Raw genomic sequence first — 27,751 nt, 5'->3', positions numbered from 1 at the left:
CTAAAGGGGGCTCCGAGGGGAGCCCATTTCGGGGATACCTGGGCGGCAGACGAGTGGGGAGCCAGAGGAGAAGGGGAAAGCTCCAGGGTGCAGACTCCCAGGGCACAGACCACGCAGGAGGAACAGCTGTTAGGGAAATTAAAATGGACAAGGTCTTGTTCAAGGCTTTAGAAGCAGGACAGCAGGCCTCTGACTTGTTTCTGAGCTGCCTGGACACTGCCTGGATTCCGTGCCTGCCTGCAAGCACAACAGGCCAGGCGGTACTTTAGATAAGAAAGGAAGTGAGTCTTGGAATCTATTAAGTCACCCTGGCCAGGTCCACAGGGTCTAAGAAGTGTTGTGGCTCCAAGGTGAAACAAACAGCATTGCAAAAGTTAAACCAGAGCTGCATTTTTTCCCCCAAGTTAGCTGTGCTGGGTCTTCGTTGCTGTGCAGACTTCCTATAGTTGTGGCGAGTAAGGGCCACTCTCTAGTTGTGGTGTGTGGGTTTCCCATTGTGGCGGCTTCTCTTGTTGGGGAGCGTGGGCTCAGTGGTTGTGGCCCATAGGCTTAGTCGCCCTGTGGCATTCCCAGACCAGGGATCGAACCCATGTCCCCTGTATTGGCAGGTGTATTCTTAACCACTGGACCACCAGGGAAGCCCAGAGCTGCTTTTTGCAGGCAAACTGATGATGATGTCAGTTTGTGGCCTGGGATGATAAGTAGGAGCCCTCAGAACTGCAATCTGAAATCCCACCTGTGGGGTGAACATACCGCTGGGGGACCCTTTCCCAGTTGGGACTCCAAACTGCTGTTAATGAGGGACCTCCCATCGCTGTTCAAGCCTGGATATAGGTTGTCTCAGCTTGGTGATGCATATGCTATTACTTGTTTCTATTATTTCTATTTTTTTTTCCCTTTCATGACTGCATATTGAAATCAAGTCAAATAATCTTCTATAAAAATTTGAAAATTGTTTATTTGTGTGTAACGAGTGGTTTCTTTTGTTAAAAAATCCTTTGAACCTAAAAGGATTTTGGCTTTACCCTGGTGGCTCAGACGGTAAAGCGTGTGCCTATAATGTGGGTAGACCCGGGGTTCAATCCTTGGGTTGGGAAGATCCCCTGGAGAAGGAAATGGCAACCCATTCCAGCACTCTTGCCTGGAAAAGCCCTTGGATGGAGGAGCCTGACAGGCTACAGTCCATGGGGTCGCAAAGAGTCGGACAGGACTGAGCGACTTCACTTTCACTTTATTTTGAACTTTCTGCTAAACTTTCTCCCCGGCCCTCCCTCACTCCAAGAAGGAGGGATGTGCCCTGCTTGGAGGACTGGAGACCCCTCTGTGTCACAGAGGCAAAACATGGCCAAACATGGAGGAGAGGCTGAAAAGGCTTCCTGGTCCAGGGGGGAAACCACAGCTGTGCCAGAGCTGCCTCCCTGGAGGAAGTGTGTACGGGCTGTCAGTCTCTGCTGTCTGTCTGCATCCTTCAGATGTGGCAGTGTCTTCAAGCCAACGACTTACTTCATGGGCTTTCTGTTCACCACCTCTTTCCTTCTGAATCACTCTAGACTGGATCAGAGCAGCACGGCTGGTGTGGGGACTGTCTGTGAAGACTGTGATAGTGGCGAGCAGGGGTTAAGGTGTGCGCAAGGTTCATGCCCGGGTCAAGGCTGCCTTTGCCCAGAGGAGGGCCTGCCTGAGAGGGGAGGGAGGGGGAGTTGACAGATGCAGAAGCAAGGAGTAAAGGAGACCGGCCAGGTCCCACCTTCTTGAAGATGCCTTATGGGATGGCATAAAATATTAGCCAAGTGTTAGCCAAAGGTGCAGCCAAAAAACCCCAATGGAAGGCATGAGTCAAGAGCAGCGCAGATGATGGAGCAGGAGCACTGGGAAGCCAGGGCCTGGGGGGCAGGTTTTAGTAGTGATGTACAGGAAGTGTAGAAAACCATCCATATTTCTGTCCCCAGGGGCTGTCCATTTTAGGGTCAGACCATCATCTGAAAGGGCTTCTCTGGTGGTTCAGTGGTAAAGAATCTGCCTGCCAATGCAGGAGACGTGGGTTCAATCCCTGGGTCAGGAAGATCCCCTGGAGAAGGGAATGGCAACCCATCCCAGTATTCTTGCCTGGGAGATCCCATTTACAGAGGAGCCTGGTGGGCTACAGTCCATGGGTTGCAAAGGAGTCAGACATGACTTAGTGACTAAAGAACAGCAACATCATCTAAAAATTGCGCCCCCTACACGAGGAGCAGGATCTGACATCTATCCTGTCACCTAAGTTCCTGCCACTTAGAGACATGCATCACACTTTCTGGTGAACACCTATTTATACATCTGTCTGCATCCCTGCATATGCATGCTGCTGCCGCTGCCAAGTCACATCAGTCGTTTCTGACTGTGTGTGACCCCATAGATGGCAGCCCACCAGGCTCCCGTCCCTGGGATTCTCCAGGCAAGAATACAACTTTCCCATAAATGAACTATCACACATTTGCTCCTGGACCCTTTTTACTTTTTTTTTTTTTTTGGCTGTGTGGCTTGTGGGATCTTAGTTCCTCAACTAGGAATTGACCCTGGGCCCTCAGCACTGAGTGTGGATTCCTAACCACTGCAGCGCCAGGAAATTCCCATGGGCACTTTTTAAACAACAATCTTCTTACTATTTCTTGCCTTCCCTCTCTCCCTGGAGAACAGGTGTGGGCAGAGTGCCCGTTCTCTGGGTGATACGTGGGTACAGGGACCCCCGGCCCACTCTGCATTACTATCTGCTCTACAGAAATAGAACCTTGTCATTTATATCTTTGCAGTTGGTCTCAAGACCTATGATTTTTATCAGTTTCCCTAGTTGGGCAGGGAATCCTGGAGTGCTGCAGTTCATGGGATCACAAAGAATTGGACACGAGTTAGTGACCAAGATTCCCTGGAGAAGGCAAAGGCTACCTACCTACTCCCATATTCTGGCCTGGAGAATCCCATGAACTGTACACTCCATGGGGGTCACGAAGAGTCGGACACAACTGGGTGGCTTTCACTTCACTCAGTGACTAAACACACGACAGTTAGGGGATCTGCTGCCCCTGGGACATTGGGCAATGTCTGAGGACAGTTTGGTTGGGGGTGGGAGATGCTATCACATCTCAAGCGGAAGGCCAGGGATATTGCTCAATACTCCACCGGACACAGGGACAACTCCCCCAGAGAAAGGTCTGGCCCCAAGGTCAACAGTGCCAAGGCTGAGAAGCTGGCTTGGGCTGAAGAAGACTAATAATGAAATTACTGAAATGAAAATCAAAACGGCCTTGAGAGTGTTCCCGCCTGATCACGAAACTGCTTACGCAGACTGTGCAGTGATGTGCGGCCTGTCTTCACGCCACACACCCAGCTCTGCTGGGCTCTGCCTTGAGACAGTCTCTTTGGGAAGGAGGCAGGGCCAAAGTGGGCGTCCCTGGTGGGAAATAGGGGCTATAGGAGTGTGATCTGAGGGTCCCAGAAGCCCCTCCATCCCCAACTGGTCTGGCAGGTGCTGCCCCCTCCTGTCTGTCCTGAGTCCTGCCGGGAGCCACAGACCCAGGCCGAGGTCCGGCAGGCTGTGGTCAGAATGCCTATGGGGGCCAGACTGGGGTCTCTGGTGTGATCAGGGTCTCCTGTTAATGCTCCCCTGTTAGGCTGCCCCCTAGGATCAGGGTGGGGGAGGCTGGCTAGGAGAGAAGCCCACAGAAGGAGCTGTCAGCCCCAGGGTCCTCCTTCTTCCTGAGTCTGGGATATGTCCTGACCCTGACCTGCCTCCTTGGGGCAGTGGTCAGAGCTGAGCCCTCTACCTGCACTCACCCCCAGCGGTTGAGTCCTCTTGCCAGCAGAGCAGAGAGTGTGTGAAAAGGCCGCCGTTGAGTAATCTACTTCTTATGAGTATATCTGGTAGATTTCTCATCAAAGGGCTCAGTTCCCATGGTCTGGAGATGGGAAGCTTCTAGCTGTGAGCACAGGCAGAGGATGACGAGGAAGAAAGGAGAGACCAGGGTGGTGAGGCGGGGTGCCCAGCAGCCAAGGCCGCATGGGCACCATGAAAAGGCTGGCGGGTCAGGGTGGGGCGAACTCTCAGGGGCCACTCTGTCCCTTCACTTGCTGTGCTCCCATGAGAGTTTTTTGTCTGTTTGCTTGTTTTCTCTAAGATTAATTTATTTATGGCTGCACTGCATCTTCATTGCTGCATGCAGGCCTCTCCAGTTGCAGCGAATGGGGGCTACTCTCTAGTTGCAATACCCGAGCTTCTCATTGCGGCGGCTTCTCTTATTGTGGAGCACGGGCTCCAGACATGCAGGCTTCAGCAGTTGTGACACACGGCCTTAATTTGTTTTGTGGCATGTGGGATCTTCCTGGACCAGGGATCGAACCTGTGTCCCCAGCATTGGCAGGTGGATTCTTCACCACTGAGCCACCAGGAACGTCCTTTGTGAGAGTCATTTAATGTTCAGTACCTCCTGATGGCAGCTACCACTTGCACCAGATTTTAGAGCCTTCAGGGCATGGTCAGGCATGCCCAGAAATCCACTTGTTGTTCAGTTGCTCAGTCGTGTCTGACTCGTTGCGACCCCATGGACTGCAGCACGCCAGGCTTCCCTGTCCTTCACCAACTCCCAGAGCCTACTCAAACTCATGTCCATTGAGTTGGTGATGCCATCAAACTGTCTCATCCTCTGTTGCCCCCTTCTTCTCCTGCCTTCAATCTTTCCCAGCATCGGTCTTTTCCAATGAGCTGGCTCTTCACATGAGGTGGCCAAAGTATTGGACCTTCAGTTTCAGCATCAGTCCTTACAATGAGTATTCAGGGTTGATTTCCTGAATCAACTAGAAATCCACTCACCTCAGTTCAGTCTCTCAGTTGTGTCCAACTCTTTGTGACCCCATGAACCGCAGCATGCCAGGCCTCCCTGTCCATCACCAACTCCTGGAGCCCACCCAAACCCATGTCCATTGAGTTGGTGATGCCATCCAACCATCTCATCCTCTGTCGTCCCTTTCTCCTCCTGCCCTCAATCTTTCCCAGCATCAGGGTCTTTTCAAAGGAGTCAGCTCTCCTCATCAGGTGGCCAAAGTATTGGAGTTTCAGCTTCAGCATCAGCCCCTCCAATGAACTGCCAGGACTGATCTCCTTTAGGATGGACTGGTTGGATCTCCTTGCAGTCCAAGAGACTCTCAAGAGTCTTCTCCAGCACCACAGTTCAAAGGCATCAATTCTTCAGCACTCAGCTTTCTTTATAGTCCAAATCTCACATCCATACATGACCACTGGAAAAACCATAGCCTTGATTAGACAGACCTTTGTTGACAAAGTAATGTCTCTGCTTTTTAATGTGCTGTCTAGGTTGGTCATAACTTTCCTTCCAAGGAGCAAGTGTCTTTTAATTAATTTCACGGCTGCAATCACCATCTGCAGTGAGTTTGGAGCCCAGAAAAATAAAGTCAGCCACTGTTTCCCCATCTATTTGCCATGAAGTGATGGGACCGGATGCCATGATCTTGGTTTTCTGAATGTTGAGCTTTAAGCAAACTTTTTTACTCTTCTCTTTCACTTTCATCAAGAGGCTCTTTAGTTCTTCTTCACTTTCTGCCATAAGGGTGGTGTCATCTGCATATCTGAGGTTATTGATATTTCTCCCGGCAATCTTGATGGCAACTTGTGCTTCCTCCAGCCCAGCATTTCTCATGATGTACTCTGCATATAAGTTAAATAAGTAGGGTGACAGTATACAGCCTTAACGTACTCCTTTTCCTATTTGGAACCAGTCTGTTGTTCCATGTCCAGTTCTAATTGTTGCTTCCTGACCTGTATACAGGTTTCTCAAGAGGCCAGTCAGATGGTCTGGTATTTCCATCTCTTTCAGAATTTCCCACGGTTTATTGTGATCCACACAGTCAAAGGCTTTGGGATAGTCAATAAAGCAGAAATAGATGGTTTTCTGGAACTCTCTTGCTTTTTCGATGATCCAGCAGATGTTGGCAATTTGATCTCTGGTTCCTCTACCTTTTCTAAAACCAGCTTGAACATCTGGAAGCTCGCAATTCACATATTAGGAAGGGGCTTTTATTACCATGTTGTGGATGGGGAGGCAGAGGCTTGGCAAGGCCACTGAAGCAGCTGGGCTGCTGCATCTCTGAGCCACAAGGTGGACCCTCTCCCCCCATTCCTGCCCATCCCACCACAGAGAGCATCCTTTTAGAGTGGATCACTTTGCCCCTCTGCTCTAGAAGCTCTGACCTCAGAAGAAGATGAGATCCCCTCCCAGACCCTCAAAAGTCTCCTCCGTGGCTCCTCTCCCCTCATTTCTTTCCTCCTCCACCAGCTCAGGAGTCCCACTGGTCCAGGGATCATTGTCTGTTCCGTGGAGGCCTGACCATCCTACTATTTGAACAGTGTCCACTATCTATGTTTAAGTAAGCACTGCTGATGGAAGGAAGGCCAGCCCAGGTACTGCCTTTCCTGCCTCGTGCCCAGCATGGACCCCAATCCCCTCCTGTACCGCCATCAACCTACCTGTAATGTACTTCTCATCCTCTGTGTACTTGATCATCTATGTGTCTACCTTGCCTAAAAGGCTAAAAGCCCCCAGGTTATCTATTTCTTTCATAAAGTGACAAATGGATTTTAGCTTCTGTAAAGTTCAACAGCATTTTGTTCCACTTGCAATAACAAAGAAAGAAATGAAAAGGCTACAGACAGCCAACTTGTCATAATTTTCTGCATTAACTGTACTCACTAAGTTAGCATCAAACACCATTTCACAAATGACACTTTATTTTACAGAAACAAAAGCTGAAGCACTGACTTTGGAATTGTCCGGGTTCTAAGGTATTAATAACTTCTCTACCAGTTTAACTTTTCTCTAAGTTGTCTGTTTCCAAGTGATCCGGGGTGGACACGGGCTGCAGTGGCTTGAAGTGGGGCTTGGGTTCCCAGCCAGAGATTGGGGCCAGGTCGCAGCAGTGAAAACACCAAGTTCTAGCCACTAAACCAGTGGTCAATGACAAGGCTCTGGCTCTTCAGCTTTGCAGAAAAGAATTCCCACAAAGACAGAAAGTAGTGACTCAAAGGATTTATTATAAGGAAAAAGAGTACAGTACGTGTGGATAGAGACACGGGCAGACTCAGAGGGAAAGTCCCTGAGTTGCACCCTTGTGGCAATTTAAATCACTTAAATGGGGCGTTTCTTTCTGGTTTCCTTTGGTCGATCATTTTGATTTGTCTGCTTCACAGTCTACATCTGGTGTGTCTCAGAATCCTTCTATATGGGCGCATGCATCTTTTAGCCAAGATGGATTCTACCACAAAAACCTATGGGTAGCCTGGTCCCCTTTGACCCCCAACAAGCCTTTCTGCGCCTGTGTGGTTGGGAGGTCTCCTGACCTCCAGAATGAGAATGTCACGGTGGAGCCCAGCCTCCTCTCTTAATTGTCCTGCTATTCTCCTCTTGGTTTTTGGTCCGCAGGGAACGAATCAACTTACCCTGGGGGTGCCCATCTATTGGCTCAAAACCACGCATAAACAGGAGGCAGCCATTTTTAAAAACTCTTTCAATATTTTCCTGTTTCATATCTCAAGTCAGCATCACATAGTGGAGTGGACAAGGATTGTTTGTGTCATTTTCTCAGTTTACAATTCCTGGGCTAGATGACAAGAATGAGGGCCTATGTGTAACAGCACCCACCACAGAGGGGGCTCAGAGACATGTAGACAGAGACGGCCGGGGGTCACATTTTCCATGCCATCCACACCTCTAAGACCCTCTGCCTTTCCTGGAACACAGAACTGTTTCGGATAAAGTATTTCAGCTTCCACGTTTGTGGGCTAAGGGAGGAGAGCCCAGAAAACGCCTTCATCCAAACCTCTTTTCTTCTGGGCCGGCTCCTCACTCTCGCCGGCTGGTCAAAACGACGGCCAGTTTATATGAAATCCTGTGTTGTTCATAGTACCCACCCCCTCCTCCCCCCGCCCCCAGACTCTACTGGCCAAGCACACTTAAAATTCTAAGGCCTCTAATTGAAAAAGGTGTTCTCAGTAAGTTTCAGGAGTCCACCCAGCCACAGGGGGCAGGGAGAAGGGCGGCAGAGAACCATCCGATCCATACTCCAAAGCGGCACATCCTTTTCCTCAATCCCTGGCTAGAATCGCAGGGATCCCAGGGGTGGAAGGGAACCAGGCAGCGTACACCTCCCGTGCCAAGCTGGAGGGGAAGGGGTGATGGGTGGGTCGCCTGGTGCCCTGGAGAGGTGGACTGCGAGTCCCAAGTGCTGAGTCAGGGTCCACTGGGCGCTGTCTGCCCTCAGTGTCCTCCCTCCCCCAACCTCTGGCGATCTGGGAGACGGCGGGGGTGCGGCCCCGAGCGGTGGGAAGCCAGGTGCGCAGCTGGGGGCCGCGGCAGTGCCAGGCTGGGCACAACAAAAGCCGGACTTGGGGGAGGGCCGGGAGGCGCGGGAGGCACGCGTGGAGGGGGGCGGCCGAGAGCTCCCGGAGCCGGCATTGGCCGCCCGCCACCGGGGGGCGGAGCCAAGCCGCCTCGGAGCGCAATAAAAGGCCGGCTCTGCCCGCACCCGCAGCGCACACATCCATAGAAGGCAGTGGAGCACCCGGGACCAGGTCCGCGGCGCGCGCACTCGCTCGCTCGCCGCCCCCCAGCCAGCTCTCGCCTCCGAGCCGCCGACCGCGCCCCGCGCCCCCTCGCTGCACCCCGCGACCTAGAGCCAAGAAAGTTTGTGCGGCGAGTGAGGGCCGGAGAGGAGAGCGCGCCCGCGGAGTGCCGTCCAGACCAGCGCGGCCCCGGCCGGCGAGAGGGGAGCGCCCCGAGCCCAGGCGGCGGCGGCTAGCCCGAGCCCGCGCCCCCCGCCCCTCCGCCCGCCATGGGCGCCGCGGCCCGCAGCCTGCCGCTCGCGTTCTGCCTCCTGCTTCTGGGGACGCTGCTCCCCCGGGCCGACGCCTGCAGCTGCTCCCCGGTGCACCCGCAACAGGCGTTTTGCAATGCAGATATAGGTAAGGACGGCGACCCCGCCCCGGCCGGGCGCCCACCGCCCCCGCGGGTCGCGCGGGACCTCGAGGTTTCGCCAGCGCCCCGCCCGCCAGCATCCTGCAGAGGGACCCAGCGCCCGCCTCTCGGGGGCCTTGGTGCCTTCTAGAATCCTGCAAGTTGAGACCAAAATCGTACTTTCTTTTTCCCCATTCCTTCTCTCCCTTTCTTTTCCTCTCTGCCGAGATGCTTCTCAACCTCAAAATTCCACCGAAATTCCGCTGCATTTCCAGTCCCAGAAAGGGAGCCAGGGAACGGATTGGGTTTTGGCAGGCGGAGGGCCCGGGGATGCCAGCGAGGGGGGGCGGGGAGAATGGGGGACATAGCGCGGGGGTAGAGGCCCTCTTGACCTCGGTGGGTTGAAGGACGGGGGACCCCAGGAAGAAACTTTCACAGGTGAGATGGGACTTGGCTCCTCTGGGCTTGGAGCTGGGTGGGGAAGAGCTACTCCGCCTGGGCCTCTGCCAACAACCCCATGTGGGGTTCACCAGATCCGGCTGGGGCTGGATGGAAGCGTCCCTCCCTTGGGCAGGTTCCCCAAGGGCTCAGTGGGACAGCCTGAATGATGGGCCCAGCCCCAGGGCCGGCTCCTCCCCGGCTCTGCCCAGGAGGCACAGCTCTGCAGGGACAGGCAGAATGGTCCTTGAGTGGGGACCGCTTTTTCTGGACATCCACACAAGCTTTGGTGACTGGAGATGGCAGGTAGGGTTGTCTGGCTGCCTAGAGTCCGCATATCCTTTCCCCTCCAGATTTCTTGTCCCCCAAATACGGGAGCTGGCAAGGAAAAGAGAGCCCAGTTACTCTGAGCCCCAGAGGGGCAGGAGACAGAGTGGGGGGAGAGAACAGCAGAAATGGGGAGAACCAGCTGACCTTGGAGGTTTCCATCTAGTTCTGTCACCCGTGGGCCTCCACTGCCCTGGTTTTCCTGGGACAGATTTCACCAAAACGACAGATGTACAGCAGGTGGGTCTCCGCAGCTCCCTCTCACTTCCGCACAGGTTTATTTTCTGCTTCTAAGTCTCAGCCAGCCCCGCAGCCTGTTGCCAGGGGTGGGGAGGCTGGGCCGCCCTCACCTGTGCAGGCTCAAAGCTGGGGTCTCTGGGTTTCTCCCGTTGTCAGCCATACCGCTCTGATCTCCCCATGACTCCTGGCCACACCCCAGTTGGCCCTTGGAGCTGCCACCACCGCCTGCTCCAGGAAGTCTTCAGGTGATCCTACCTGTGCGAGTCACATAGCTCAGGCCAACCTGCGCTTGGGGCCTGGTGTGTGCTCGCAGAGTGGTTCCCCACAGCACCCTGACTGTGAGAAGCTCTCCAATTTGGCTTCACTGCTCAGGAAGATTGGAGTGGGGAGGAGAAGCTTGTCCCAGTGCGGGAGCCAGGATCAGCCTTCCAAGGGGTGTCCCCTGGGAGTCCAGACCTGTCCAGGCCCCTTGCAGAGAGAGAAGCTGTGTTTCTGGGGCAGAATCAGGCCCAGGCCCAGAAGGAATCCACGGATTAGAAGATTCTAGGAGCAGGAAGGGGTTGGGCTTGGGACCACCTCACACTCCTCAGCTGCACAGAGATGATGTCCAGCCAGCCCCTCCCATCCTTGCCCAGTGTCAGCTGAGGCAGCGCTGGGGCTGTTTTCTGCTTTGGGTTTGGATCAAGGGCAACAAAGGTCAGGGTCCAGGAGTGTCCATATGCCTCAAGGCTCCTTCTTGCTTTGCAGGTTGCCCTCTCTTCCACCTGCATCTCCTGGCATTTGTGTCTAAATCATTGCATCAAAGTCATCGTAGAGCCAAAACATTTCAGCCCAGCCCAGCCCAGAGGTTCCACAGGGCCTGCTGATGCCAGGGTCCTGCTGCAGAACCCAGTGTTTTTGGTCCCCATGGTTACTGTAACAAGTGACCACAAACTGGAGGGGCTTAAGACAGCAGAAATTGATCTCTCACAGCTTAGGGGCCTCAAGTCCAAAAATGAAGGTGTTGGTCGTGCAGGTTCCTTCTGAAAGCCTGGAGGGAAAATCTGTGCCAGGCCCCCTCTCCTGGTAGCTCCAAGCAATCTTTGGCGTCCCTTGGTTTGTAGACACATCCCTCCCATCTCTGCTCTGTCTTTAGGTGGCCGCCTTCTCTGTGTGTGTGTGTGTCCTCTCCTCTTACTAGGATACCAGTCATTGGATTCATGGCCCACACTAGTCCACTGACCTCATCTTCGTTTGATCACATCTGTGAAGACTCTTATTTCCAAATAAGGTCACATTCACAGCTTCTGGGTGGACGCGAATTTGGGGGGAATGCTGCCCAGTCTTGTTGTGCTGGCAGCCCTTCTGTGTTCAGTCAATTAGGGACATGTCACAGAGACAGCCCAGGGTGTCGGACCTGGGTGGCCATGGAGGAAACCTTAAAAGCAATAGCCTTTCCACCTCCACTTTACGTGGTACAAGTGCATGACTTCCTTGATGGTGATTCTTTGCTCTGACTGAAAGCAGAATTGCTTGGAGTCTGGAGCTCTTTGCAGACACAAAATCTGGCTCAGACCTTGGCTTTTGTAGTTGTCAAGCTCTATAGGTGACTGCCACCAGGGAAGTGGGCCAAGGATCCAGAAAGGGTGATGGCCTGTGGCACACTGGGGTTCCCTAAAGACTGATCTTTAATGCAGCGTGCCAGCTCCTTTCATTGTTGGCTGGACACGGGCTTAATAAATGGCTTGGGGTCGGCAAGAGGCAGTTGGCTTAAGAAACAGTTATGTTTCCGTCTGCCTGTGTAGAGATTACTGGGGGAAGGGTGGGGGTGGCATCTCCTTAGCTCTTGTAGCCTGTGGGATTGGAACTGGGATTGGCAGAAAGTTTGTTATGAGGTTATGTGATTGAGGAGGAAGGGGTGGGAAGGGGTTACCGGGGCTCCTCCTGGAAGGCCCTGCTCCCTGACCTTTTCCAGGAAAGTGGGAATGAGCCGGAAGCCTTTTGGGTCTCAGAGCCCTGTTCCAAAGTGCCGCTGGCCTGGCCCCGTCTCATCTAATGGATGAGTCCTTCACCATCTCCTGCAGGGCATGGCCCCAGGAATCTGGCTGGAAACCAGCATTGGGCTTGCTCTTCGGGCAGTGCCACAGTGGAGGAGCTTGGAGTTCCTTAAGCCAGCTGAGTGACTGGGCAGACCTGGGCTGCTCCGGCTGATTTCTGGAGTCACCGGTAAATCCAGGAGCTCCCTGGACCCAGAGGGTAAAATCTCCACCAGTGCCCACCCACCCTGGCCTGGGTGGCGGTGCCCAGGGCCACTGTCTTCCAAAAAAGTGCCTCCAGTCCATCTTTCTCAGAACACTCCCATCTCCAGTCTCTGCTTTCTGCAGACCCTCCAATGGTCTCTAGCACCAAGTGGGGCAGAGCCTGCAGCCAAGGCCACATGCTGGCTGCCAGGGCAAGTGGGCTGGCCTGGGGTACATGCTGATGGGGTCCAGGTAGTGGGCTCTCAGGGAAATACACAGCAGGCACTCAGAAAGGGCAGTGCCCTCTCCAGACACGTGCTTGGGGAAAGCAAAGCAAAGCTTCCTGTGAGCAGAGTGAGGCCTTGGGTGCAATGGGGGTGTGGGTGGGTGCTCTTTAAAGACACTGTTGGCAATTCAGTTTGCAAAGTATACAGTCAGCTGTGTTTTGTAATCCCAATTTGCCTATCGGGCTTGCTCATGTTTCAATAAGCAGTTACGGAGTGACCCGCTCCACCCCAGGGGACAGCAGGGAGATGCAAGGCATTTTCCCTGCCCTCGGGAAGGAATACCAGGACTCCAGCTCCAGGCAGGGTGGAAGCGGATGTAAGACTGTATGGGTCAAGGGGGACTGAAGCCCTGTAGAACCCCTCACCCCAACCGACTGCCAGGGGATGGTTTAAAGTAAACCAGGCTACATGTGCTTTGGGCAAATAATGAACAAAGTAACTGGGTCACAAGATGAAAAGCATTTGGGGTTCTGAAGAGAGATTCCAGGTTCTGATGGGAGGAGGAGGGTACCATGGCGGGGGTGGGGCACTTGAGTTCCTGGTCCTGTTCCGTGTCCCTGGAAGAATGTATTCTCCAGTGTGGGTGACTAGAACCTGGGTTGGGAGGTGAGAAGAGATGTGTGCAGGGCTTAGAGGCTGTGCTGTGGGTGTGGCACGTGGCTGGGAGGGCACTCTCCCACCCTACATATTCTTCCCTCTCTGATCTGAGGGTGTGGTGCCATCTTGCAGCCTGGGGACTGCCATGTCCTCTGGAATCTGGTTTTGGATGCCAGTCCTTGAGCTGCAGGTGGGTTGGGATCCTGCTATTCCTCTTGGCCATCTCTACTGGGTTGCATCCCACATGTGCGGGTGTAGATGACTCCCAGGCTTGGGTGGGGTCATGCAGCCACCCTCATCGCGATGCAGAGCCACTGATCCAGTGCCCAAGGGGCTGTGGGAGCAGATGAAGCCCTTGGCTCCCAAAACATCTAAGAGATACACTTGGAGGACCCCAGGCAGTCTAGAGGATGGGCAAAAGAAAAAGGCAGGAAAAAGAAAAAGTGTGTATATTAACTGAACCACTTTACTATACACCTGAAACCATCATAGCATTGTTAATCAACTATACACCGATGTAAAATAAAAAGTTTAAAAAATAAGTACTAAGGATGTAATGTACAATGTGATGCCTATAGTTAAGACAGCTGGGTGATAGATAAGAAAGTTGTTATGAGGGCAAATCCTAAGAGTTCTCATCACAAGGAAAAAAAAATTGGTTTTCTTTCATTGTGTATTTATATGAGATGATAGGTGTTAATGGAATATTTTGTGGTAATCATTTCATGATATATGTAAATCAAATGATTATGCTGTACACCTTAAATTTATACAGTGCTATATGTCAATTATATCTCAATAAAGCAAAAAAAAAAAATACATGAAAGGAGATAAAGAGAAGGCAGACCGGGGGTCGGACTGTAAATGCCACTGATTCTTCTCCCCTGTCCTGGACATGCCTTCCACCCTGCGTATACACACACACACAGAGCCGAGAGCAAGTGGTCTTGTGGCTAGGACGGGCTTTCTGAAAAGAGAATGGCAGACTTAGGAAGTCAGGGTTGGAAGCATAAAGAACCCTAAATTGGAGGATGGAGCTAGGGGAACATGGGCGAGGCGTGGGTTAAGTGCCATTTCATGGTGCCAAAGTAGACAGACAGGCTACTTGGGAAACGTGAGAGTCTGGGTACATAGCAGACTCGGGCAGGAGGGCCCAAGAGGGCGAATGGGGCTAGACATCTGGTTTATCATATGGAGTTCGCATTCCACTTCGAAGGACCCGAGGAGAGGCATTGAGGGTGTGTACCTGTGGGCGACAGTGGGCATCGCCCAGGGAGTTTGCCAAAAGGCAGATGTCAGAATTAGCGTCCCATATTGGGGCTTTCCAGGTGGCTCAGTGGTAAAGAATCCGCCTGCCAATGCTGGAGACAAGGGTTCCATCCCTGGGTCAGGTAGATCCCTTAGAGAAGGAAATGGCAACTCCCTACAGTATTCTTGCCTGAAAAGTTCCATAGACAGAGGAATCTAACAGGCTACAGTCCATTGGGTCATAAAGAATCAGACATGATTGAGTGCACACACAGACACACATGGGACCCTCAGGACCCAGGGCTTGGGCATTGGTTTCTCACAGGTGATTCTGATGCCCACCGAAGTTTGCACAGAGCAGTCGCCTCCAAGGTGGGTAACCAAGGCAACTTGGATTTGAGAAGAGAACCTTAGAGATACTTAGAATACAGACTGACAGCAGCGCTTGTGCCTAGTTTTACAGTGAGCGGGTAGATTTTGAGCGTGATGGGCTAGATTTCTGTTTGGTTGCTACAGGGTCCGTAGACCATGAGGCCACAGGGTGTTAGGGTACGTGAGATGCCCTGGAATGCTGGGAGGAAAGGCAGTCAGGGGAAGTGAGGCTGCCTGACTTGCAGCCTGAGGGATGGTCAGGGGCACCAACATTTCAGAAAGGGCAGGAATGAAGCTGGCTTCCCCCAGCCCAGGGCCCATAGTCCCGGGACCCCAAGGCCTGGTCTGGCTGGAATCCTGGAGCCTTCGATGCCGCCATCACTGCATGGATGTGCAGCTCCTGTGGAAAAGTGATAGAGACCCAGGGGAATCCCATTTTGTAGCTGATAAAATTGGGGTCAGCTGTGTGCAGTTAGCCTCCTGGGTTAAGCTTCTGGAGACCCCAGCAGGGTGGACTGGGTGAGGGTTTGCTGTAAAAAATCAACTTGAAGGGCTTCCCTGGTGGTCCAGTGGTTAAGACTCCTAGTTTCCATTGTAGGAGGCATGGGTTTGATCCCTGGTTGGGGAACTAAGATCCCACATGGCCTGCAGATCAGCCATAACAAATTTTAAAATATAATTTAAAAATTTTAAAAAGTTTAAAATCAAATTGAGATATTACCTCTATAAAGAAGGGTCCTAACCCGAGGGGCGGGGAGCTTCCCAGGTGATGCAATGGTTAAGAATCCGCCTGCAATGCAGGAAGCACAGGAGATTTGGATTCGATCCCTAGGTCGGGAAGATTCCCTGGAGGAGGAAATGGCAACCTGCTCCAGTATTCTTGTCTGGAAAATCCCATGGACAGAGGAGCTTGGCAGGCTACAGTCCATGGGGTCACAGAGTCGGACACGACTGATCCTTTTCATCCTTTCAACCTGGGGGGTGTGGACGTGTGTCCAGAGATGGGCCTGAAGGACACCCTCGAGTCCTGAAACAGTAAGCGCAGCTGAGTGTATGTGTGCCCGTGTTTGTGGTTTCCAGTGGACAGGGACTGTGGTTTCCACCAGATTCTCAAAGGAGTATGTGATCTCTAAAAGGTTAGCCACTGCCTTAGAAGGCTTTCTTATGGCCTGTGGGGGGGAGTAGGGGCTCTGGAACCAAAGGGTGGGAAGCCTTGAGCCCCAGCAGTGGGGACCAGGGTGAGGGTCTTTGCTGTCCCCCTGAGAGCTGTTAGACAAGGCAGGGGAGGAAGAACGAAGCTGCAGGCAGGAGAGCCACGTTAAGGGGCAGAGCAGGTACCTGATGGAGGAGGAACTCAGGAAGGAGGGAGGGTGCCAGGCTGGAGAGGCGGGGCAGGGTGGGGGGTGCTGCCTCTGGGGTCTGACCTCAGGGCTGGGGCCAGGCATCCCCTCACATAGTCAGGTGGTCAGCAGGGATGTGTTCTCTGTTGAGTTCTGGGAAAGAGAGACAGAGGGGTCTCCAGCTGTAGCTCCAGCAGATCATGGGAATGAGTGAGGGGCCTTGGAGGGAAGAGGCAGAGAAAGGGGTGGGGGCACGTAGGTTCGGAGCAGCATGGTCAGGATGGCCGCTCTGCAGCCCAGGCCTCAGTCCAGGGGTGAGACTTGGGCAGGTGCCCTCTGCCTCGGTTTCTCCATTTCCAAAGAAGTGATGATCACTTCCTACTTCCTAGGGCAGAGGTGCAGTGCCTGGGACGGTGCCCATGGAGGCTCTCGGGGTTGGGGGGGTATTGACTTTTTCTGTGCGCGATGCTGTGCTGGGCGTGTAATTCTCACCCCACCCCGAGGGCTGGCCGTGGCACTCACACAGGTCGGGGGGAGTGCAGAGACGCACAAGCTGGGCTCTGGTGCCTTCTGGAGGGCGAGAGCCAGGAAACTGGGAGGGAAACTGCGCTAGGTCTGTGATGGAAAAGAGACTATGATAGTAACAGCAGCTGTCAGCATCAGGGCTAAGGTCTTGGAACCTTGTTTCACACAGTTTTCCTGCTAATTCACCTAATTTATAATTATCCCTATTTTACAGATGATCAGATTGAGGCACCGGCTGATTCATTTGCTTGGGTCATATGACTATCAAATAGAGTAAGAAGACAGGGTTTTAAAAATGAGAGGAGGCGTACAGAGGAAGCTGAAGGCGGCCATTTCGGTGCACCTTGGCTTGGAGTGGGTGGTCTCTGTGGAGCATGAAGGATGGAGGACCATGAAGGAGAACTCTTGAGAGCTGACCTTGTTCGGGAGATTCCCCCATCAATTGGAGATGAGCTAAATTAAATTAAGCTCTATCCTGACAGCAGAATATTAAGCAGTCATTTTAAACAGTATTGTAGATTCATGTTTATGACCTAGAAAAATGTTCAGAGTGCATTAAATTTAAAAGCCCAGTTACATCTGTATGCTTTCACATTTCAAACCCTGTCTAATATAATTTTTAAATGCACAGTGTATAACTGTACACTGTTAACAAAGTTATCAAGCAAATATTCAGGTTAAGAAAAACAAGACCCTGCCACCCTAAAAACTCTCTTAATTCCTCCTGGTCCCTAAGGAAAGGGGGACCTCCTTTTCCTTAGATAACCACTGTCCTGGGTTTTATGGTGAAAATTCCCTGGCTATTTTAATGTAGTTTACTGATTCTGTGTTTATCTCTAGTCTACTGTTGTTTTTTTTTTTCTTTAATTAGGCTTATACATACACATGTAGAGAAAAGTCTAAGAAGGATGTCTGTCAAAATTCTAGGCAGTGGGTGAGATCAAGGGTGGTTTTTATTTTTTTTTGCTTATCTGTATTCACTGAATTTTCTGTGATTAACGTGTGTTAGTTGTACAATTATTTTAAAGTGAAAAGGCAACAAGGAGACATGGGTAGGGGTATCCTCAGGATGGGAGAGGCGGAAGAGAAGGCTACAAGCAAGGCCATGAGAGCCCTGAGCCTAGAGGGTGGGGCTCACGTCCAGGGCTGCCTCCCTTTGCCTTGCTTCTCTGAGAAGCAGATTCGGGAAGGGTTTATTGCTTCTTGAAAAGAACTGTTACCATTTTTCTGCCTCAGAGACATATGCTTTTTATCTGCTCTGTTGAGGTATGGTTCTACTGTTCACCCATTTAAAACGGGCAGTTCAGGGAGGGACTTCCCTGGCATTCCAGTGGTTAAGACTCTGCGTTTGCACCATAGGGCGGCACAGGGGTTCGACCCCTGGTCGGGGGAACTGAGATCCTGGCATGCCACGCAACATGGCCAAAATAAATACATTTCAGTTCTCCTTTATAAGTTAATTAATTAAATTATAAATTAAATAAAGTGCAATTCAGTGGGTTTTTAGTGCAGTCAGAGCTGTGCAGCCGTCACCACTATCTGATTTTGTATCATCCCAGGGGCCCCAGTGCTGGGTTCAGGCTGATATTTCCGATGAGACTCAGGTAATATGTTTCCACTTCATGCTGCAGCAGCAAGGCCATGCCCTGCAACAGGACACATGGGATGTAGCCTTTCAGGCCTTGGCAAACAGTACCCCCACAACACCCCCCCACCCACCTCTGATCTCCTATTAGGGTAAATACGGTTTTACTGGAATGCACCCACACCCATTCCTAACACAAAGTCTGCAGCTGCTTAGGGGCTGTAAAAATGGCAACCTTGAGTGGTTGCAACAGAGCTACGTGAATTACCAGCTGGCCCTTTATGAAAACTTTCCCTCACCCCTGGGTGTGAGCTTCCTGGGGCCGACTCACCTCTCACCTGGTGGCCTGCTCCTTGCTTTCCAGAAAGATTGATGCCTTGGGGTATCATTCTCTGAACTGACCTTGAAGATGCAGTGAATCTTGAACCTGTGAGCCCGAGAGAGGGAGAGATGAGTTTCAAGGCTGTAACCCTTCTGCTGTGAGACGTTCTAGGGTGGAGAGTTCCCGGGGACAGAGCCTGGTTTGGGATGAGTCTTCACTTGGCCCTTTCTCATCTGTGGTCTGGGGGTCTTGGTTGGGCTTTCTGGAGACCCTGTAGGGTCAGCTCATCTTCACCGACTCGGCTCAGCTCTCAGGCTCTGCACCAGGCTTTGCTTTGACTGACTCTGATGACAGTCAGGGACTCTAGTTAGGAGGCACTTCAACAGCTGATTCTTAACCAAGGACAGGATGGGGAAGTGGACTGACATTTAGAGAAAAAAAGATAAAGTAAAAGATATCAGAGGAAAAGCCTGGGTCTTTGGAACCTACTCGAGCTGGTTCTGAGTCCTGACTCTGTGCCTCTGTGAGCCTCGGTTTCTTCTGTAAAAGCAGGATTAAAGTCTCGGGGACTTCCCTGGTGGTCCAGTGGCTAAGACTGTGTGCTCCCAGTTCCGGGGGCCCGGGTTCAATCCCTGGTCAGGGAACTAGATCCCACACGCTGCAACTGAGTTCACATGTCGACACTAAGACCCAGCGCAGCCAAATAAATTTTTAAAATATTTTTTGAAAAAAGAAACTCCTCAGGGCTGGGCCACAGCAGATGGTGAGTGAATTTCTGATGAATGAGTAAAGTGTGTGAAAGCACGGGAGGGACTCAATAAATGTCAACCCCGCCCACTCCATCTAGATTTCTGAGATCCTGGATAATGCTTCTGTGAAACCTTGTGGGCCTCTGTCCCCAGAGCTCCTCAAGAAGAAGGTCATGTGCATAAAAAAAGAAATAAACCTCCTCTGACATTCCTGGCCCCCTCTGGTTTTTTTTTTGGCTCTTCCTTGTTGTTCAGTCGCTCAGTCATGTCTGACTCTTTGCGACCCTATGGACTGCAGCACTCCAGGCTTCCCTGTCCTCCACCATCTCCCAGAGCCTGCTCAAACTCATGTCCATTGAGTTGGTGATGCCATCCGACCATCTCATCCTCTGTCGTCCCCTTCTCCGCCTACCTTCGATCCTTCCCAGCATCAGGGCTTTTCCTAATGAGTCGGCTCTTCGCATCAGGTGGCCAAAGTATTGGAGCTTCAGCATCAGTCCTTCCAATGAATATTCAGGTTTGATTTGCTTTAGGATTGATTGCTGTTCTTACTACGTGGGAAACTCAGCCTGGTTTTTCTCTTCAGCTCAGCTCACTTCTGCAGCCCTTCCTTTGGTCCAGATCAAGAATTCAGGGCCCGTGGATGGGTTTTTAGCACAGGCACGTGATGTGAGGGTAGTTGAGAATTCACTGTGCAGAGTTGGTAGACACGCCCCAGGCCACTGTGACCTCACATGGGTCACGAGACATGTGAGGTAGTGAAGAACAAGGACTGGGAGGGAAGGATGCCAGGAATGCATTAGACATGGAGATGCGTAGGAATGATCCTACAGGGCCCCATGTCTAGAGCGTTTGCGCACACACAATGAAGCGGGTCCCCCAGGCGCTGGAGTCCAGGAGGCTGTCAACAGCTCTCCAGGGACTTCCTTGGTGGCCGCTGGACCCCCAGGGAGCATGGAGTCTCCCAGTGCAGGGACCAGGGTTCAATCCCTTGTCAGTGAACTAGACCCACATATCACAACCAAGAGTTCAAATGCTGCAGCTGAGACCTGGCACAGCCAAATAAATAAATAAAAATAAATATTAGACAGTGTTCTGTGTAGCTGGGAGAATAGACTCATGGACTTCAGGTCCGTGTGGATTTTTCCACTCCCAGGGAAGCATCCCTTTTCGGAAGGACTGTTGACCCTGTGACAGGACGGCTTTGAGGGCAAACACAGTTCTCTCCTGGGGGCTTGTCTCTGCAGCCCCTCCAGCATTTACCCTTCAATCCTCAGGAGCCCCTGGGAGAAATGGCCCCGCCAGGCTCTGCCCAGACAGAAACCAGGTGTCTCAGGAAGAGAGGCCTTGGAGCAGAGAAGTGATGAGCACGGCTGGTCTCTGATTCTCTTGTTGTGACATCTTGGCCTCTCGGGCCCATTGGCTCCAGGAGGGGGCTTCCCTGGTGGCTCAGACGGTAAAGAATCTGCCTGCAGTGCAGGAGACTTGAGTTCAATCCCTGAGTTGGAAAGATCTGGAGAAGAAATGGGCTCCCCACTCCAGTATTGTTACCTGGAGAATCCCATGAACAGAGGAGCCTGGCGGGCTACAGTCCATAGGACCGCAAAGAATCAGACGCGACTGAGCGACTAACACTGGGGAACAAAGGAACACGTTTAAGGAGGTGTTTATTTCTTGTGCGCCAGTTCTGGAAGGCAGGGTAAAATGACCGGCAAATAGTTGCCAATCAGAAGTCCCTTACGTAAAAACTACAACCTTTTGGTGCAAAAGGACTTCTGTCTCTTCCTGTTGACAAGGACTCATGAGGTAGGTGGTAGGTCAGGCAGGTGTCCTCCCCTGTCTGGATGGGGAACAGTCGATGACTCACCCAAGGTCTCGTGGTCAACGCGGTGCCAGGAATCTAATGAGCCAGAACCTGGCTCAAGTCTCTGGAAACAGGTTGGACGTCACAGCTACAGCCTTTCCATTGCTCTGTTCCACGTGGCCAAGAAGTGTGTTATCCTTGGAAGGGCTGACTCTAGGTGGGTGTGTTTTGTCTTAACCTGAGCAGTTTAGAAGTTTGAAGGACATTTTGACACCGCCGGTCTACAACTTTAAAAATAAGTCTCCCCTTGAATGTAAATTGGTACAACCGCTATGAACAACACTGTCGAGGTTCCTTAAAAAGCTAAACGTGGAGTTGCCACATGAGCCAGCAATCTCATTCCTGGGCTTGTATCTGGAGAAGCCCTGGTTTGTAAAGATACATGCACCCCAGTGTTCAGAGCAGCACTAGTCATGATAGTCAGGACATGAAAGCGACCTAAATGCCCAATAGATGAATGGATAAAGATGTGGTTTGTTCATGCAATGGGATACTACTCAGCCATAAAAAAGAATGAAATAATGCCATTTGCAGCAACACGGATGGACCTAGAGATTATCATACGAAGTGAAATAAGTCAAAAAGAGAAAGGCAAATATCATAGGATGTCATTTATATGTGAAGTCTCAAATATGATACAAATGAACTTACTTACAAAGCAGAAACAGACTCACAGACATAGAACGCAAACATGGATGCCAAAGGGGAAAGTGGGTGGAAAGATAGATTATATAAACCACTATATATAAAGCAAAGTTCTATTGTACAGCACAGGGATATATTCAATATTCTGTAATAAATCATAATGGAAAAGAATATGAAAAAGAATATATGTATAGTTTAATCACTTTTCTGTACACCAGAAACTAGCACAATATTGCAAGTCAACTATACTTCAAGAAAAAGAAAGAAAGGGAGAAAATAAGTCTCCCTTTTGATCAAACAACTCTAGAAATTTTTCTGCAGAAAATAATAAAGGATGTGTGCTAGCATCTCATCACAAGGATGCTCACCTCCATCATGCTTATCTCAGTGTTAGATATAGCAGCAGGGCAGTGGTCAGATACATCACAGCCACAGATGCTCTGCAGGACCAAAGGTTGCAGATTTTTTTTTTTTTTTTTGGCCAAGCTGAGCAGCATGTGGGATCTTAGTTCCTGACCAGGGATAGAACCTGCACCCCCTGCAGTAAAAGCACAGAGTCTTAACTCTGGAGTCCCCAAGGACTCTTTACTGAATTCTAAAATGTTCAGGTAAAGGAGGAGGAATTAGACTTGCTTCTGCAAGTATGATTTTCTAATTTTTCTGTGTTGAACTTGAATGACATGTGTTGCTTTTAAAGTCAGAGTTTACTGAAGGATGGGTCTGACTGTGGGCAACAGTAGGAATGGGGCCCAGACTTTAAAGCTGGTTTGGTCCACGTTCAGCGATGGGCCCCATGAAGAATGGCCCAGTGAGCAGAGCAGGTTCATCCAGAGGATGGGAACCGTGTTCTTGGAATCACTAAGGTGATGTCGGGAGAGCCTGGGCTTGGGAGAAATGCCTTCAGTGCAGGAACATCTGGAAGAGGATGGCAGTGGTGGCTGTGCTGGGACATTCTGGAATGCCATCAAAGGCCTCACAGGCTGTAGGTTTGAGTCATGTTATCTGCCCTCCCCCCGACCCCACTCCAAACTTGTCCCATGCTGAAGGTGAGTGTCCATGACCTTGCTGAGAAGAGGCTAAGACTCTGGGGGCTGAGTATGCTCTGGGGGAGGAGAAAGAGACATAAGGTTTTGTATCTAGGGGGCCTGGAAGGGGGGCCCAAAGAGTGGGTGGGGTGGTCTGTAGTTGAGGGGTTCAGGGGCAGAATTCCTCCCACCACATGCCAGGTCAGGGACCAGATGACCTCTCCAGAACCCTTCCAGCCCCACACAAAAGAGTTTCATCCTTGGATCCGCTCTGCTCCCAAGATTCCAAGTTCCTGATGTTGACTTTCTCAAGAAATGAAACCCTGAGATCGGTTGCTTTGACATCTCAGTACCAATATCACATCCCCCAAACTAAAGTTCTCAATTGTCAAATTTGTGGAGAGTGTGCTCTTAATCCTAGCCATGAGGTCAGGCATGTATGATTTCTTAATTTGGGTGTGCAGTGGGGGCCCCAGGCCAGCATGCCCTCCCCCCACCTCCAGTCAGCTCCGCTCAGCAGTGGATCCTGGAGAGGCAAACGTCCCCAGCCCGAGTGGGACCAGCGCCCTGCCCGTGGGGGGAGGGGTGGCCAGCGTTGTCAGGGAGCCCTGACCTTGAGGTGCCACAGCTCAGAAGAGAGACGCCCTGATGAGGACCACTGTGACCATGCTGTCAAGCTGGAACAGGAAGGGTTTTCTCCCTGCCAGGCCGTCTTTAAACATCAAAAGCATGCTCTCAACAGGCATCTTCATGGTGCCCCTCTGCCATCCCTCTGCTCATTACCGAGGGCTTCCCAGCTGGCGCTATTGGCAAAGAACCCGCCTGCCAGTGCATTTAGACTTGACAGACATGGGTTCAATCCCCGGTTTGGCACGATCCCCTGGAGAAGGAAGTGGTAACCCACTCCAGTAGTCTTGCCTGGAGAATCCCGTGGACAGAGGAGCCTGGCGGGCTACAGTCCATATAGGATTGCAGAACAAGTCAGACATGTCTGAAGTGACTTAGCATGCACGCATGCTGCTCATCGCCCCAGCCGTTGAAGCCAAATCTTTTGTGATCAGTGGACCCATAACCGGTGTGTGGACAGGTGCTTGCGCTCTGGCTGGCTCGTCACTGTCCCTGACTTCACCCCTGCTCTGATGTCACAGCACGGCAGCTCTGTCGTTTCCATGGCAGCGGCTGCCAGAGTTCACCAGCTAGGGCGGGTGCTGGGCTGCTGGCGAAGGTGGGGAGCTGCGATTCCAGCCAACTTTGGTCAGTGGGCCCCGGAAACCCTATGCAGACCACCCCGGGCCGAGGTTCTTGGGTCCGCCACCTTATCCATTGTGGGGGTGGGGTTCTTTCTGTGCCCAGTGGTTGGTGAGGCTCTGAAGGGGGCCCTAGGAAGTGGGCCAATAAGGATGTCCAGGCCACATGTCCAGAGGCTAACTGAAAGTCCTTGGCGCCACGGGGCTCTGCACCAATTCAGTTCGACTGGGGAAGATGGACAGTGGAAGCTAGTGGGACAGGGTTGGGAGTGAATATGGTTGGTTGTTGGGGGTGGGGATAGATCATTATACAAAAAGAACAGTTGTTGGCATTGGGGACGCCTGACCTAGGTGGGGTAGCCCGTCGTAAGGTTGGAGGGAAAGCGATTGACATCGTCAAGAGACATTTAGCTGGATCTGCCATAAGCAGCCCCCCATGCAGCTAGCCTGGGGTCTCCCGTAATTTTGGAAGACTCTATGCCCATGTCTGTCTGAATGAAACTGGTTGGGAAGGTAACAGACACAATGACATAGGCTTGTTCTCCTAAGAAGTTGTCTGCCTGGCCATCTCGGCTTTCTAGAACTGCCCTGGTCCTGAATGTGCATCAGGGAGATGGTTAAACATACAGGTTTACAAACACCACGCCAGGGTAAACCTGTGGTGGGGCCGGGCCAGGACTCATAGTGATGATCTCTGTCCACAATCACCTCCTTGCCAGGTGATTCTGATACAGCTGGTCTAACACCCAGCCGGTTTTAGGAACCACCACTTAACTGAGGGAAGAGTTGGGAAGTGAGTGAAAACGGAAACGGGGCAGGGAAGTGAGCAAAAAACGGAAACTCTGGGCAGCACACGGGGTGTCACAAAGTGTGTTTTTAGAGGCTAGAGCTCAGAGAAATGGAGTTTGAAACGTTTCTGATGTTTGTTTTATCCCGGCTTGACTTGGAAGTTTCCAGTGATGGGTGTGTCACTACCTAGCAACTCAACCCAATGATTTCAAGACAGCCCTGTAGAAAGTGCTGCTTTCCACCTGGGCCAGTTTCTGCCTCCCTGTAATGTGTTCTCAGTGGTCTGGTCCAGGCATCTGGAGACGCGCACAGTAAGTACCACCCTCTTTTCTAAACAGCTCGCCAAGCTTGTGGGTGTTTCTGATGGTGATGAGCATCTGCCCAGATGGATGTTGCTGTTATCATCCCCATCTTACAGGTGAAGAAACTGAGGCACCTAGGTTTAAGAAACATGCCCTAGGTCTCACAGCTGCTCAATACTCTGAACCACCAGAGTGTACTGTTCTAGACTTCTCTACCACCTGCAAGCATTCCTCCACACATTCTTGGTTCCATAAGACTTTCCTTCCTATGACCTGTTTTTGTCTATTTTTTTCATTCTCCTGAACTTTGAGGCCCTCCTCATCCTTTAACCATTCTCTGTCTTTCTGAACCTTATCTGGGAAGAGAACGTCTCCCTTGCTCAGGTTTTCTCCTTTTCTAGTAAATGTGTCGTTCTTATTTAGTATATATTTCTTTTTTTAAGCACTGTTTTATTTATTGATTTAGGCTGTTCTGGGTCTTCGTTGCTGAGGCATTTCTCTAGTCGTGGTGCACAGGCTTCTTACTGGTGCATGGATTTCTCACACGGGGGCTCTCTTGTTGCGGAGCACGGGCTCTAGGCATTTGGGCTTCAGCAGTTGCAGCACGTGGGCTTGTTAGTTGTGGTTCCTGGACTCTAGAGCACAGGTTCAGCAGTTGTGGCGCGTGGGCCCAATTGCTCTGCAGCATGTGGGACCCTCCCAGACCAGGGATCGAACCTGTGTCTCCTGCATTGGCATGCAGATTCTCCACCATTGAGCCACCAGGGAAGCCCTAGTGTATATTTTCTATTAGGTGAATTCCTAAAAATTTCAATAATTATATTTTGATTTTGAAACTTCCAGACTATTTTGTTTGGATCCTCACGCATCCTGTGGGGTGGGAATGGCATGGATAATCTTCCAAGTACCTTTTTCATGGGGCTGGGCTGGACCATTATCCTGCTTGTTTTTGGCACTTGTAGCAACACAGGTAGAGATCACGTTGGCGTTTTGGTGGCCACAGGTCTCTACCAACTCTGAGCTCACAGCTGGCTCAGACCCTGTCATTTCCTGCTTTGCTTCTTTAGGAACTATGGTCTCCCGCTTGGCACATGCAGAGTTGGACGTGGAGACGCATGTGTGGGTTGTCGATGGGTTCCCAGTACACTTGACCTTGTTAGATCTGACCAGGTGTTCAAACCTGTGAAAAATCTGAGCTGAAGCCTTGCATTCCAGCAGCATGGCTGATTTTCTGTCTCCCTGTGGGTGATTGTGTGCTGGGGACGTCACATTTGGAGACAATGGACTTGGACTCAGACGCCCATGCATTTGACTCATGGAAAGCCCATCAGGGCCCCAGACTCTGTTCATTCTTCTGGCTTTAGACACAGTTTTAAGACATTTCTTTGTGGGAGTCCCAGTCAGTCCAGAGCAGTTTAGAAGCCGTATGAGAAAAGGGGGATAGGATGCCGTCAGACCCCCCAGAAAGTTACAACTATGGAGGAAGCTATGAAAAGTTGACTTAAATTATATTCTGGGGTCATTTAGTTCAGAGGAATTGTGTCATCTATGTATGGTTTTTGTTGTTGTTCAGTTGCCAAATAGTGTCCAACCCCACGGACTACAGCCTGCCAGGCTCCTCTGTCCTCCACTATCTCCCCGAGTTTGCTCAAATTCATGTCCATTGAGTCAGTGATGTCATCTAACGAGCTCATCCTCTGTTGCCCCCTTCTTTCGCTTTCAATCTTTCCCAGCATCTGGGTCTTTTCCAGTGAGTCAGTTCTTCGCATCAGGTGACCACAGTATTGGAGCTTCGGCTTCAGTAACAGTTCTTCCAGTTAATATTCAGAATATTAAGAAATGAAATGTTTTTTGAGGGGTCATATATATCTTAAAAGCCCTTGAGGGATTTTCTATATTGTAGTCCCAAAGATAATCCAGAGTTCTAAAAAGGTCAAGTTATCTCTCTTCTGTGTACACTCAGGAGACAGAGAAATGTTTAACTTTAAGAGTAAGCTTTAATTACATGGAAATGTTCTCGCTGGCCATGCCGCTAATTGGGGGCCCTTTTATATCTATTTTTAAATGTTTCAAAGAAAATGTGCTAAACCGTGTTACCTGGGCGCTGAGTCTGTGGGTCTTGGGAGAAAAGCCAGAACATTTTTCTCATTGCTGCGGAAATCAGGGGCCGCCTTGTCCAGGAGGAGGAATCAGACCAGGTCTGGGAAAGGTGGGTGGGTGGGATGAGGAGGGGTTCTGTTTGAGGAAGGACGGGATTGAGCCCAGCGAAGGCACTGGGATGGCATGGAGCCTGGCCAGCTATGCCTGGCTGGGGAGAAGGGGGCAAGATCATGAACTGCTGGAATGTTCTCAAGCCTGCAGATCAGGGATCGACCAACTGACTCTGGTGAGATGGTTAACCGAGCACATTCCTGGGCCCTCTTCCCACTGAGGCTGGGGTGGGATCATCAGTCTGAGGCAGGGCCCCAGAATCTGCATTTTAGCCAGTAGCTCAGGCGACTGTGATGCAGGTGACCTCTCATTCTGCTTGAAGACTTGCTCTGAAGACCAGGGGGCTGGTTGCAGATGCTGAAGGGACATAGGTGGCTGAGTCAGAACAGTGGCTGTAACCACAGTGCTGGGGAGGAGGGCTGG

At 51.4% G+C, this 27,751-nt stretch overlaps 1 protein-coding gene across 1 annotated transcript in view; it reads left to right on the top strand.

The window, feature by feature from the left end:
- The first annotated feature begins 8,564 nt into the window (after positions 1-8,564).
- Positions 8,565-27,751, top strand: part of TIMP2 (TIMP metallopeptidase inhibitor 2) — a 52,910-nt gene continuing 33,723 nt past the window's right edge. The window contains exon 1 of the mRNA XM_043462347.1: positions 8,565-9,004. Within this exon, the coding sequence (XP_043318282.1) occupies positions 8,875-9,004 (130 nt within the window). The 5' untranslated portion in view covers positions 8,565-8,874. The remainder of the gene's footprint in view (positions 9,005-27,751) is intronic.

This window comes from Cervus canadensis, chromosome 1, assembly GCF_019320065.1.
Source record: "Cervus canadensis isolate Bull #8, Minnesota chromosome 1, ASM1932006v1, whole genome shotgun sequence".
Taxonomy (NCBI): domain Eukaryota; kingdom Metazoa; phylum Chordata; class Mammalia; order Artiodactyla; family Cervidae; genus Cervus; species Cervus canadensis.
The sequence above is the reverse complement of the archived record's forward strand: the minus strand, read 5'-3'. Positions and strand labels throughout refer to the sequence as shown.